Source organism: Colossoma macropomum, unplaced genomic scaffold, assembly GCF_904425465.1.
Source record: "Colossoma macropomum unplaced genomic scaffold, Colossoma_macropomum, whole genome shotgun sequence".
In the NCBI taxonomy this organism is placed as follows: Eukaryota; Metazoa; Chordata; class Actinopteri; order Characiformes; family Serrasalmidae; genus Colossoma; species Colossoma macropomum.
In genome coordinates this window covers 44,148,063-44,163,062 of record NW_023494793.1, presented here as the reverse complement: position 1 = coordinate 44,163,062, position 15,000 = coordinate 44,148,063, and the positions used below count along the sequence as shown (strand labels likewise).

At 43.4% G+C, this 15,000-nt stretch overlaps 1 protein-coding gene across 1 annotated transcript in view; it reads left to right on the top strand.

The window, feature by feature from the left end:
• Positions 1–15,000, top strand: part of doc2d (double C2-like domains, delta) — a 71,334-nt gene that overhangs the window by 7,522 nt on the left and 48,812 nt on the right. Inside the window, exons 3-4 of the mRNA XM_036579646.1 lie at positions 188–267; positions 5,839–5,913. Coding sequence (XP_036435539.1) covers positions 188–267; positions 5,839–5,913 — 155 coding nt within the window. The remainder of the gene's footprint in view (positions 1–187; positions 268–5,838; positions 5,914–15,000) is intronic.

The following is a 15,000-nucleotide window of genomic DNA, read 5'->3' as shown; positions in this document are numbered from 1 at the left end:
ACAAAATAATGCATTTAGTCTTTGATATCCCTAATTAATGCATATAGATATTTATGTATAGTGGAATTAAGACACAAAATATAAAAATGTGTGTGTTTGTGTGCTGCTGTAGCTGCATCAGCACAATATTTACTCTGACCTGCATTTATTCCAGTTTGCTCACATCTGTTATATGTGTTTGTTTCAGCTTACCTGGGGACTCTGGAGTTCAGCCTGCTGTTTGACCAGGAGAACAACAGCCTGCACTGCACCATCCATAAAGCAAAGGTAGGAGAAACAGACAACACCAGCCATGTTTACATGCAGCCTGATAATCCGGTAATAATCCAGCTAATAGATCAATCAGAATAGAATATGTCCATATAAACACCTCAATCTGAATAGCCTGGTCTGATTGAGGCCATTCAGAATACGGTTTCCATCCGACTGATCGAGGTGGGTAATCCTGTGAATAATCAGTTAAATAGAGGAATAATATCCGTGTAAACGGTGTTAGCCCGGAAAAGGATGGTATGCCCACTCCAGGTAGGGGGAAAGGACCTGCCCCAGGTGGAGGAGTTTAAGTATCTCGGGGTCTTGTTCACGAGTGATGGGAAGAAGGATCGTGAGATCGACCGCAGGCTGGGACAAGCGGCAGCAGTAATGCGGTCGCTGTACCGGACTGTAGTGGTGAAGAGGGAGCTGAGCCGTAAGGCGAAGCTCTCTGTTTACCGATCGGTCTACATCCCGACCCTCACCTATGGTCATGAGCTGTGGGTAATGACCGAAAGAATGAGATCGCGAATACAAGCGGCAGAAATGAGCTTTCTTCGCAGGGTGGCGGGCTACACTCTATTTGATAGGGTGAGGAGCGCGGCCATCCAGGAGGAGCTCGGAGTAGAGCCGCTACTCCTCCGCATTGAGAGGAGCCAGCTGAGGTGGTTCGGGCATCTGATCCGGATGCCCCCGGGACGCCTCCCGGTGGGGGTGTACCAGGCACGGCCTACCGGAATAAGACCCCGGGGTCGTCCTAGGACCCGCTGGAGGGATTATATCTCCAAGTTGGCCTGGGAGCGGCTTGGGGTCCCCGGGAATGAGCTGGAGGAAGTTGCGGGGGACAGGGTCACCTGGGATTCTCTGCTCTCCCAACTGCTACCGCGACCCTATCTGGATTAAGCGGTTAACGATGATGATGATGATGATGATATCCGTGTAAACGCCTGTATCTGATTACATTCCCTATCGGAAAGTTTAAGTCCGTTCTGATCATGTTCGTCACGTCATAGTGAAAGTTTATACCGTTCAACATGGCGGAGCAGAAACTGGTCTGCAGAGGAGACGAGGTTTATGCTCTGATCTTTAAAAGACGGCGGTGGGACGGACGTCCAGCTTATGTGTCTCAGAACACGACGTCTTCCTCTCGGCCTTCTTTAATGAGGACATGTGAAGGACGTTTTCCTGAGTCTGACATCATTTTAAAGTAATTAAAAACACAAGCACTGCTCACTGCTGCTCATCTCACTCTGACTGGACTCACGTGATGCTGGTTGCCATGGTAACATCTACACTAAAGCTGTGTCCCAATTCAGGGGGTGCATCCTTCGAAGGCTGCGTAGACCCATGAATGCTGAATCGAAATGAGACGGTGGATTTCCATCACAGCACGGCTGTTCCCGCCCTTACCGCTGCGCATGAAACGCCGCTTCTGTCAAGTTCTTTTAAAGTTCTTTAAACATTGATTTTAGTTGTTTATTTTTTCATTTATTAGAGCTGGAGATGCTTCTTTCTGTCGGCTCTTTGCTCCCTAAAACAAAACGAAATGTTAGCGTAAGTTTAGCTTCAGACCACATTGGCTTTTTAACATTAGTATCGTTCGCTATTCGACTCAGTTTAAACCCAATACTTACATTTAAACGTGTCCTCAGCCGCCGTTCGCTCCTTTGTTGATGCCGCCGTGTTCTCGAATCCTCACCGGCACGCAGTGAACCTCGGGATATGTTGGCAGGTGAAGGATCCACCCGTTGCCATGGGAAAAGAAGGACACGTTTCTTGGCCCCATATGAAGGAGCCATGGGACGGCGAAGTTGCGCCGCTGTGACGCAATCGGCCTTCAAATGCAGCCTCCGAAGGATGCAGCCCCTGAAATGGGACACAGCCTTAGTAGTTGTCTATGCATGCACGTATTTTGGATCTGATTACTTGTAGTGAGCATGTAAACAGAGACTTTTCATCAGATTGTTGAGTAGAGTGAACATAAACACCTCAGTCTTAATCTATAATCGGAATGCATTCACAGACAGTGAAACAGATAAACAGGCACATGCTATGATCTCTATTGTTTATGTTGTTGTCATAACAGGAATTGCTGTTGTTTGAGAGTGAATGAACACACAACACACTGCTCACTTCATTAGATTCAAACTGACTCCTGAATCCATTACGGCTGCTGTAAAAACGAGTTTACAGATGGCTCTGCTTCAGAAAGGGCCACAAATCAGAGTCAACAGAGCCAGCGAATCAGAGAGCGAGACGAAATTCTGCTACAGGCGCGGAAATGCACTCACTGTCCAAAACCACACTTGCAGATGGAACAGCTGATGGGATGAAAATGAAGCCAGCAGGAGCCAGAGTTAAAGCCCTTTTAGCACGGCCACTTTATCAGAAACACCTCCCTTATAGCTCCACCTTGCTGGTGTCCAGTTACAGCCCGTGAGTTTTTCTTTCAGCGTCCCTTTAGTCCATTTTATGAGATCCACTGACCATATAGTTTCACTTTGTAGTTCTACAGTTACAGACTGTAGTCCATCTGTTTCTCTGCATACTTTGTTATCCTGTTCTTCAGTGGTCAGGACCCCCATAGGACCCCCACAGAGCAGGTACTATTTGGGTGGTGGGTCATTCTCAGCACTGCAGTAACACTGACGTGGTGGTGGTGTGTTAGTGTGTGTGTTGTGCTGGTGCGAGTGGATCAGACACAGCAGTGCTGCTGGAGTTTTTAAACACTGTGTCCACTCACTGTCCACTCTATTAGACACTCCTACCTTGTCGGTCCACCTTGTAGATGTAAAGTCAGAGACGATAGCTCATCTGCTGCTGCACAGTTTGTGTTGGTCATCCTCTAGTCCTTCATCAGTGGTCACAGGACGCTGCCCACAGGACGCTTTTGGCTGGATATTTTTGGTTGGTGGACTATTCTCAGTCCAGCAGCGACACTGAGGTGTTTAAAAACTCCAGCAGCACTGATGTGTCTGATCCACTCAGACCAGCGCAACACACACTAACACACCACCACCACGTCAGTGTTACTGCAGTGCTGAGAATGATCCACCACCCAAATAGTACCTGCTCTGTGAGGGTCCATGGGGGTCCTGACCACTGAAGAACAGGGTAAAAGGGGGCTAACAAAGTATCAGAGAAACAGATGGACTACAGTCTGTAACTGTAGAACTACAAAGTGCACCTATATAGTAAGTGGAGCTGATAAAATGGACAATGAGCGTAGAAACAAGGAGGTGGACCTATTTATTCTTTTATTATTTCAGGGCTGCCAACTCTCACACTTTGGCTGTGAGATTCACGCATTTAGGCCTGATCTCACGTTCTCACGCCACACTCGACATTTCTCAGGCATTTTGCATCTCTCCTCAAAATGGTCTACTGATGAACCTGAACACACATAAAGTTTCCAACTACTCCAGCTTTACTGACTGAAAACACTCTGGACTGGCAACGATGGTTTACTTGAATTGAGAAGAACGAGAGCACGCTAGCTAGCCAGTGTTTTAGAGCAGTGGAGGTTGGGATCAGTATCCATAGCAACAGTAAACCAGTGACAGATCACTGTAGAAGACGAATTGCAATAAAGATGTGCTGCACTGGTGTCAGAGTGAAAAACACATGACAGACGGAAACAACTAGCAAGAACTGAAGGAAAATGAAAAGGTTAATAACCGACTTTGTCAACAAGACAATTCTTTGATAAAATAGTTTATAATAGTTTACATTATTTTTATTAGTAAGTTAGGCAAAATATATATTTGTGTATATTGTAGTTTACTTAAAAGATAGTTTTATTTTAAATGGAAATAAGTAGTGTTGATGTGGAAACAGATGTCAGTATGGTAAAGATCTGATGCTGATGGATAGTGGCTGGATAATTAAAAATAGCTTTATTCCTAAAAAAAAATAGTTAAAATTAAAAATAATCTTTGTTTTAAACATTTGTATGTAATGGCATTCATAACTGTTCATCTAGAAGGTACAATAATGAGCATTAAGAGTAGCACACAGGAAAAAGAAATTAAAAAACTAAAAAACAAAAAAAAACAGACACTCAACTTCATACCACCCACCCTTGTGGTCATATCCCCCCAACACCACCTCTCTGACCCACAGACTTCTCAATCAAACAGAAATGTGAAAGTTGGGTAGCGCTGTAATTTTCCGAATGCTTCAGTCGAAGCACAAGCTCGCTTCATCTCACTAGCAAGCTAGCTACCTTAGCAAGTAACCGACGAGTTCTGTTGGGTCTAAATTTTGCCTTTGAACCACATAAACCACCTCCAAACAATTGACCTCCTGATCTTTACTGACATCCTCATGATTATGCTAACTTACTGTGGATTCAGAGAAGAGAAGGAGAGCCGTTGTTGTTTGCTGACTGTGATGAATACTGTTTTACTCTCGCCTGATTGGTTAAATGCAAAGTGGCGGCTGCATTCATTTGCATAAAGTTGAGCTCTGCTGAACTTTTTCACCGTGAGGCGGATTTCTCCGCTCCACAAACCACCCTGGGCAGAGTTCTCCATTGGAATAAACAGGATGCGGCGAAGCGAAGCTGCCATTAGACGCGTACCTAAAAAAACTGCCTTTAAAAAAACTGTTCTGCACTTCTTCACAACAATGTTTCTGAGCAACATATACAGCCTGGGATGCAAATTAGGTCTGACAAGTGTGGGAGCATCGAGAGGCTGTGCTGTCCACACAGTGCTAACACCTAGAAATGACAGAATATCAAATTTTCATTTCCAGATCTGATTTTAATACATACAGGACACACTATAATCAGATGATTGTTCAAGTGTTCTTTAGTAAAGACAATGATTCTGTTTAGAAACCATGAGTTCTGTCTTTGCATGATGAAATGGTTCTTCAGTTTGATGGAGAATGTGATGTATATGGTTCTATATAGTATATGCATGACCTTTTATTGTATATGTATGTATATATAATACATGTTTATCGATGTTGTCGGAACAAAACCTCGTATCTCCAAAATGGTAACTTTACAGGAGAAGGAAAAAACATGCTTTACTTTTAATGTAAGTCAATGGAACCAGATGTTTTTCGAAGTAATTTTGGGCTGTTTCTTTTGGTCCATTCATCATGAAATTTACTCAAAATGTAAAGGGTGACAAATTATATCAAAAACTGAAAAACGGAGATATGAGGTTTTGTTCTGGGAGCAGCGATACACACAACACATATATCACTGCTGTCGGAAGAAAATTGTCCTTTATATTGTGTGTAAATTTGTAAACGGACCAAAAGAAACGGCCCAAAATTACTTGGATTAACATTCTGGTTCCATTGACTTACATTAGAAGTAAAGCATGTTTTTCCTTCTCCTGTAAAGTTACCATTTTGGAGATACAAGGTTTTCTTCCAACAACAGCAAACGCAGCCCGTACGTATAGATGGACATATAGAGTGTGTGTGTGTTGGTCTAAGCAGGGGTCAAAGTTCGTGTGCGTGTCTCTGGTGAACTGTGTATGATGACTTGTCAAAACGAGCATGTGATGAACCGTCTGTGTGTGTGTGTTTTTGTGTGTGTGTGTGTGTGTTTGTTTACACCCTCAGGGTCTGAAGGCCATGGACTCTAACGGACTCGCCGATCCTTATGTGAAGCTCCACCTCCTGCCTGGAGCCAGCAAGGTCAGCACAACCTTCCACACACACACACACACCCCCACACACCGCTGTGGAGCGTCTGGACATGCACACATACACACGCACACATACACACACACACACACACACACACACACACACACACACACACACACCGCTGTGGAGCGTCTGGACTCACACTTACACACACACTCTCATGCACAGAGAAGTGAGAAGGTGTTGGAGGTGCTGAAATTTTAAAGGAAAAATCTAATTTACACAGTTTTCCACTCAGCCCAGATGTAGCCGATCAGCCAGGACATGTTTGGAGTCCAAATTCTGCTTCTTTAGTTTAGAGCTGGAACTACGAGGCTAACGTCGCTAACACTAGAAGTCAATGCCAGAGAGGGCAATCGGGAGAATGTCCAGTGGGCCTGTAGTGTTTAGAGCTGATTAATGTGAGCTAATGAATAAACTCAAAAGAGCACTTAGACAAACTACCCAGAGGAAAACAGGTCTTTCTAAAGATTGTCTCAGAGAAATAAAGCAGATCTCAATATTATATTAATGAAGAATCAATGATTTCTGAATTGCTTCTCCTGAACCTCCTCAGGAGAAAAGAGGAGATCAACATCAGAGTCTCACTGTGAGACGCTCTGGTGATGGAGGAGAAAAGCATGAGTTCTCCTTCTGCACTCACAGACTGCTGAGAGGGTTCTGTGATCTAGAACAGAGCTGTATAAGAGAACGATGAGATCTCACACTGTTCTTATGGAGATATTACTCAGCTGAGACTGGACTGAGACGAGTCAGACTCTAAAGAGTTAATCGACATGTGGTACGACATTTTGATCAAAGTGAGAAAATCTGAGTTTTATTTCTCAGGAGCCGAATTTCAGAAACAGGAGAAAACAGCTTCAGTCTCACTCTGATTTAAACTGGACTGAACCACGTCTAGAAGAACCTGAGACCAAGAGGAGATCTCATTTAGAGTATTTCCTTCCTCTGGGTATAGATGTTACATCTGGGTGGGGGTTAAACAAGCGCGACCCCTCAAGTGCTACAGGCCCGGTTTGCTGTTTGTAACTCGTACTGTGGGGAGAGATTAGATGAAGCTGAAATGCTTCCTATTCTTATTTCCTGCTCCACCTTAAACGAGGCAGCACTTTCTTTCAGAAGCCTGCTCAGTCGCTAGCGTGTAGCTGCTGCACTATTTAAGGTGAACAAAGGAGGCGTTCCTCGTCCGTATCTCCTATAAAATCAACCTCAAATTGAACTTTGTTGGGACTGTCTGCTGACCGCTGCGGTGCTCCACTGAAAACAATGGAATATCTGGTTTGTCTTTCACCATCATAATACTACTGTTTGGCCACCTAGTGTCCCAGAGATCACAGAATTCCCCGGAATCTGGATTTAAGGCCCGAATTTGAGAACCTCTGTTATACATCATCACTATACATGCACATATCACACACACATATTTCCCCTGTTGCTGTACAGCCTCTCCAGAATGACTTTGAAGAGGTCGAACACTCACACACATGCATATGTGGATGCGCTCATGCATGCACATGTCACACACACACACACACACACATACACACACACACACACACACATACATAAACACTCCAGAGGCGTAGACAGATTTCATGTTCGGGGGGGTTGGTTACAGGCCTCGGGGGGGTAAGCTTGTATCCGTAATGTCCCAAAGTCATCGCCAACTAGCAAACTTCACTGCAGATAAATTGTGACCCCCGTTACTGTAATAAGGGCGAAAAATTTAGTATTAAACACAAAGTATTAAACACAACACAAATTACCTCATATTTAACTGGCTAACAATGTTAGTTACTTTGCTGACAACGTACCATGGACTAAGCTCAGGCTGTCCTCTTATTTGAATTGTCCGTTCCACATTAAATAGTACAGCAATTAACTCCAATAAGAAACTGGCAAATAAGAAACCAACTTCAGCCTTATATAAGGCGGGTAAAGCCTAATTAGGGCCTAACTGGTTGGCCAATAATATCGGCCAATATTAGTGGCATGCAGCATTGTCGATATTAGCCGATACTACAATAATGTTGGCAAATTGGCAAACGAAAAGTTTGAAAAAATAAGATAAATAAAAGGTAAGATCAATTTTGTAACAGTCAGAAATCCTGGAGATTGAGAAAATGTTCAAATGTTCTCTTAATTTAGGGGCTAAGATTTGTGCGTTAGGTCTCGACGGCTTACCTTGAAATTTTTCAGGTACATATTTGCTGCACATTCTTTACGATTGTGCTAAAAAATGCATTTTATATCTTTGGATGACAGATAAAGCACCTACTGTAAATCAGTGTCAGCGGCCTGTAATGAGTATCATTCTGTTTGAGGTGTTCTTTTCAGCTCTGAAAGACATGCTTTATTTTTTTTTAAAATATTATAATTATTGTTATTATTATTATTATTATTATTATTATTGTTATTATTATTATTTATTACCCCCTCAAGTCTTGTGTTATTTTTAATTGTTTTGTTCTGCTGTTTATATAATTATATCTTTGTTTGCCAAAATATGATTTACAAAATATAAAAATATAATACTTTATATAAATTTAAAAAAACCTTTGTGGGGGGAGGGGGGGGGTCCTGTTTCCGGTCCTGTTTTTTGCAATAACTGGTTCTTCACTCATCTGTTGATGTTGCTGATTGGCCACTGAGTGTCTCACCTACAAGTGATTACAAAATCCAGGACTGGAATCTGGATTTAGAGTCTGGATCTGAAGAGCTCATTTACACAACCTCACTCTGCACACATACATCACACATTTCCTCTAACACTGCACAGCATCAGCATGACTGTGAAGAGGCCTGACTCACACACACACATGCACGCGCACACACACACACACACACACACACACACACACAGACTCACACTCGCGCACACACACACACTCACACACACTTAATCTCTCTATTGGAATGCACACACACACAGCAGAGCAGGTAATGATCAGATTCTGAAACACCTCAGGACACATCAGGGTTCCACAGGTTAAAAGAGAATTCCACCCATTTTCTCCATAACTCAGTGTGTGAGATGTAAACAGAGAGATTCAGAGTGGTTTGGTGTGAAATGGTTCAGATGTCTTTACAGTGGTGGTGATAGGAACCAGGGGTCGCCATGACTACAACACAGATATAGACATTTTATTAACTATCCAAAACCACCAGTGAACCTACACGAGTCTTCTGAGTTTATATGGAATGTTGATGATGGAAAATAGTGGAAAATCTGAAATAATGTTTTCTTTGGGGACTATTTTGCCTCACAACGCCCTGCGTATTATACATCCCTCCACCATGAGTGGAGTTTAAGGCCAAAATCTTTTCAAAACTATCATAAAACAGTGTCTCAGTCATCAGGCAGTGAATTCATAACCATTTACTGTAGTAACTTTCTGTGAGGGAGCTTTTACAGGTGGACGTCTGGTTCCTATCACCACCACTGTGAACGATTCTGACTCGGTAAGTTTCTCTAGAACTGGGCGTTTCACACCAAACCACTCTGAATGACTCTGTTCACATCTTAAACATTTAATTATGCAGGAATTTTGAAAAATGGATGGAGTTCCCCTTTAAACCCAGTGTCAGTGTGTATAAGCTCTCCAGTGCTTATCTGTTACCACACCTGTGTGTGTGTGTGTCCTGTGTCTGTGCTTATGAGCGGTACATGTACGCACTACATGACGTTCTCCCCTCTGACACTCTCTCACACACACAGACACACACACACACACACACACTCTCTCTCTCTCTCTCTCTCTCTCTCTCTCACACACACACTGTTGACGTGAGTCGTATAACAATCTGCTCTGTTTCCATGACAACCACCTGCTGCTGTCCCCCCTCATCTGTCTCTCTCTCTCTCTGTCTCTCTCTGTCTCTCCCCAACACTGTGATGGTATTCCAAGGTCACAGAGGGTCACACTGAGATGGACAGATAACAGTAGAGAGAGAGAGAGAAAGAGAGAGAGAGAGAGAGAGAGAGAGAGAGAGAGAGAGAGAGAGAGAGAGAGATTGCTGTAACACAGGTTCTTGCAAAACAACCCAAAACAATACTCACCTTGAACTGAACTGAAGTGCGTGAGAGAGAGAGAGAGAGAGAGAGAGAGAGAGAGAGAGAGAGAGAGAGAGAGAGAGGGAGAGAGAGAAAGATTATAAAGGAGAGAGAAAGAGAAAGACACAAAGAGAAGGATGAAGGAGAGATAGAGAAAGAGGAGATAAAGAGAGATGAAGGATAAAAGAAAGAGATTCAAAGAGAAGGTGAGAAAAGGAGTGAGTGAGACAGAGAGAGAGAAGGAATGAGAGAGAGGGGGGATAAAGGAGAGAAAGAGAAGGAGAGAGGGAGAGAAAGGGAAAAGGAAAGAGAGACGGGGTAGAGGAGAGAGAACAGGAGTGAAAGGAGAGAAAAGGGGGAAAAGGAAAAAGGGAAAGATAGAGAGAATAAGAGAGAGTTAAAGGAGAGAGAACAAGAGTGAAAAGAGAGAGAAAGAGATAAAAGGAAAGAGAAGGAGAAAGAGTGAAGGGGTTAAAGGAGAGAGAGCAGGAGAGAATGGAGAGAGAGAAAGAGGGAAAATGAAAGGGTGAAGGAGAGAGGATTAAAAGGGAGAGAAAGAGAGGGAAGAGAGAAAGAGTGAAAGAGAGAGAGAGACTCCATCATGCATCAGTGTAGTATTTCTCTGTGCTTCTGTATGAGCGTAGCTAAATGCTAATGCTAACCCGTTATTGTTTTTAGTGAAAAGTGTGTTTCTCTACTAAAGTCCCCACAACTACACAGTCTGTTCCCGTTTTTATCAGACTGGAGGGGTTTGGTCCCCACAATGAGGTTAATACGCGTTCAGAGAGACACTCCTGTTCACTTTTCTCCCTCTGTCCTTTTCCTTTATTTATTTATTGTGCGTTTTCCGTGTGGTTTCACTTTGACACACTGCGGGTCGTAAGTGCGCGCGCGTGCGTGCGTGCGTGTGTGTGCGTGTGTGTGTGTGTGTGTGTGCTGGAACTGAACACACACAAACACACACACTGGCGTGTACAGCTGTGCTGTGTGTCGGTGTGTGGACTCGTCATCACACAGCATGGAGAACGAGCTCTCTCTCTCTCTCTCTCCCTCTCTCTCCCTCTCTCTCTCTCTCTCTCTCTCTCTCCCTCTCCCTCTCTCTCTCTCTCTATCTTAGCCTGCTGCTGAGGGAAAAGCTCTGCCCCGGCCCAGATGGAGGGATAAATAGAGGAGAACGAGATGGAGAGAGAGCGAGAGAGAGAGAGAGAGAGAGAGAGAGGTTGAGGATGAAATATTTAGAGAAAATGCAGCAGCATTGATTGGGGAAGTGTGAGTGTGTGTTTTGTACAAGGACGATTCAAAAAGGAGGAACAGAGAAGAAGAAAGCGGGGGTCTTATCTGGGGGGTCACCAGTCGGGTGGTCTCCTCCAAAACGGGGGCCGGTTAAAAATATAATACAATTTTAACTACATAATACAAACACTGATTTAAGCACATCTCAGTGAATGATTATCATTCGCTTCCTTAATGATCAGTTTCAGGCGTTGTGATATAAACCGAGTCGTGTTCTACACTCTAAAAAAGATGGTTCTCCAAAGGTTCTTTAGTAAAGGCAGAACTTCTGTTCAGAACCATAAGTTCTATATAGAACCATTTCATACTTAAAGGGTTCTCTGCATGGTGAAATGGTTCTTCAGATTGATGGAGAATGTGTTGTATATGGCTCTATGTAGAACCTTTTTGAAAATGGTTCTATACAGCACCAAAAATGTTTTTCTATTGTATCCAAGCTTGACAGTAACACAGTAACAATAGAAGACCCTTTTTGGTTCTATAGAGAACCATATACAATGCATTCTCCATCAGTCTGAAGAACCATTTCACCATGCAAAAAACCATTTAAGCATGCAAGTGGATCTTTGAGTGTTCTCGGTTCTATATAGAATCACTGTCTTTACTAAAGAACCCTTGAAGAACCATCTTGTACGGCTTCCCATTAGGTTGAATAAATAACTGGCTCTGAATGTAGGTGATATAAACTGACTTTGTTCTACACTCTTAAAAAAGGTTCTTCAAGGGTTCTTTAGTACAGGCAATGGTTCTGTATAGAACCATGAACACTCAAAGAACCATTTACACATTTAAATGGTTCTCTGCATGGTGAGAATGTGTTATGTATGGTTGTTTATAGAGCCTTTTTGAATATGGTTCTATATAGCACCAAAAAGGTTCTGTTACGATGTCAAGCTTGTGTACAATGAGGTCTACAACACATTCTCCTTCAATCTGAAGAACCATTTCACCATGCAGAGAACCATTTAAGTGTGCAAATGGTTCTATGAGTGTTCATGGTTCTATATAGAATCGTAGTCTTTACTAAAGAGCACTTGAAGAACCTTTTCTAAGGCTGAAGCCTGAACTTTGCCCATATGTTTGTCCCGGGAGACGCTGTGTGGTGTTGTGAAGAGCAGCGAGCTCTGAGGGAGCGAGGGATGAGGAGAGAGGAGGAGTAGAGGAGAGGAGGAATACTGGGGTTAATTACCCAGAGAGCTGAGACACCTTGATGAATTCTTAAACGTGGAAGTGCCTCATGGACGTGCTACATTAACTCCCACACAGCTCTCTCTCTCTCTCTCTCTCTCTCTCTCTCTCTCTCTCTCTCTCTCTCTCTCCCTCTCTCTCTCCCTCTCTCTCTCTCTCTCTCTCCCTCTCTCTCTCCCTCTCTCTCTCCCTCTCTCTCTCTCACTGAGCTGCTGAGGATGATTTCTAAATGTATATCCAATTGTTTGTAAGCAGCGCTTCTTCTGAAATGAAGGGTATTAATAGAGAGTTTGTGCTGGAGTAACTGCCTCGACTCTTCTGGGAGGCTTTACACTAGATATTGAACATTGCTGTGAGGATTTGATTGCATTCAGCATTCACAAGAGCATTAGTGAGGTCAGGAACTAATGTTGGATGATCAGTTCTGGATGCCACCAGCTAGGTGGGCATCTAACCAATGTTATTAGCATGTTTGCTAGATTTTGATTGCCTCCAAACCATAAATGATCAGTTGTGCCCTTATGCTTCCTCTCACTGGCCACTTTATTAGAAACACCCACCTTGTGCTTCCACTCGCTGGCCACTTTATTAGAAACACCTACATTGTGCTTCCACTCGCTGGCCACTTTATTAGAAACACCTACATTGTGCTTCCACTAACTGGCCACTTTATTAGAAAACACTCACCCTGTGCTTCCATACACTGGCCACTATATTAGAAACACCTACCTTGTGCTTCCACTAACTGGCCACTTTATTAGAAACACGCACCTTGTGTTTCCACTCACTGGCCACTTTATTAAAAACACCCACCTTGTGCTTCCACTACCTGGCCACTTTATTAGAAACGCCTACCTTGTGCTTCCATTCACTGGCCACTTTATTAGAAACACCTACCTTGTGCTTCCACTCACTGGCCACTTTATTAGAAACACCTACCTTGTGCTTCCACTCACTGTCCGTTGCTGCAGGTCTACCGGATGTCTAGTGTAAACTGTGCATTAACAGATGATCTACACTCTCTAACTAGACACCAGCAAGGTGGAGCTTAATGGGAGGTGTTTCTGATAAAGTGGCCAGGGACCGTGTTTGCTAACAGGGCTGATGGTGATTTGTCTCTTGAGGATTTTAACTCTGGTTAGCACAGTTAGCAAAATGATTCCTGCTGGCTTCATTTTCATCCCATCAGCTGTTCAATCTGCAAGTGTGGTTTTGGACAGTGAGCACATTTCCGCGCCTGTAGCAGAATTTCTCCTCACTCTCTGATTCGCTGGCTCGGCTGGCTCTGATTTGTGGCCCTTTCTGTAGCAGTGCCATCTGTAATTTTTTATAAATTCATTTTTATAGCAGCTTTAATGGAGTCAATTCTAATCTCCAGTGTGTTTTATTAGGCTGTATAAGCTGAGTAGTTCTCTGAAAAATATCCTTTTCATCTCAGTTCTCTGTAGTTCAATATATTCCCAATGAACTTTTTGTCTTTCCAGAAAATAATATATTTCAGTGTAGTCAATGTTTATAAACATTTTAGCAATAGTCAGTGATATTTGATTGTCTGGCCCTTTAACCCTTAGTCTACTGTTATTACTGCAGTTCTGATATGCATTCGACTTGTACAATTATTTAATAATCAATAATATTTACTTCTTCCAGAAAGTAATCAGTAAAGTAATCCTATTACAGTCTGAGAGAAGTAATTACTCCTTTGAATTACTCCAGTATCTGGGGTTTGAATCTCAGTCAAGTCTCGAGTCTCTGAGTTTGAGTCCAAGTCGAGTCTCAAGTGTCTGAGGTGTGAGCTCAAGTCGTCTAGAGTCTCTGAGGTGCAAGTCTGAGTCGAGCCTCAAGTCTCTGAAGTGCAAGTCTGAGTTGAGTCAAGTCTCTGAGATGTGAGTCCAAGTCAAGTCCTGAGTCTCTGAGGTGCGAGTCTGAGTCGAGTCTCCAGTGTCTGAGGTGCAAGTCTGAATCGAGTCTTGAATCTCTCAGGTGTGAGTCTGAGTCGAGTCTCTGAGGTGTGTGTCTGCGTTGAGTTTCTGAGGTGTGAGCCCAAGTCAAGTCTTGAGTCTCTGGGGTGTGAGTCCGAGTCAAGTTTCAAGTCTCTGAGGTGCAAGTCCAAGTCAAGTCTCGAGTCTTTGAAGTGCCAGTCTGAGTTGAGTTGAGTCAACTCTATAAGGTGCAAGTCCAAGTCGAGTCTCAAGTCTCTGAGGTGTGAGCTCAAGTCGTCTACAGTCTCTGAGGTGTGAGTCTGAGTCAAGTCTCAAGTCTCTGAAGTGCAAGTCTGAGTTGAGTCAAGTCTCTGAGATGTGAGTCCAAGTCAAGTCTTAAGTCTTTGAGATGCGAGTTTGAATCAAGTCCTGAATCTCTCAGATTCAAGTCTGAGTCGAGTCTCTGAGGCGTGTGTCTGAGTTGAGTCGAGTCTCTGAGGTGTGAGTCCAAGTCAAGTCTCGAGTCTCTGAGGTGCAAGTCAAGACTCAAGTCTCTGAGATGTGAGTCCAATTCTAGTATTGAGTCTCTGAGGTGCGAGTCTGAGTGAAGTCTCGAGT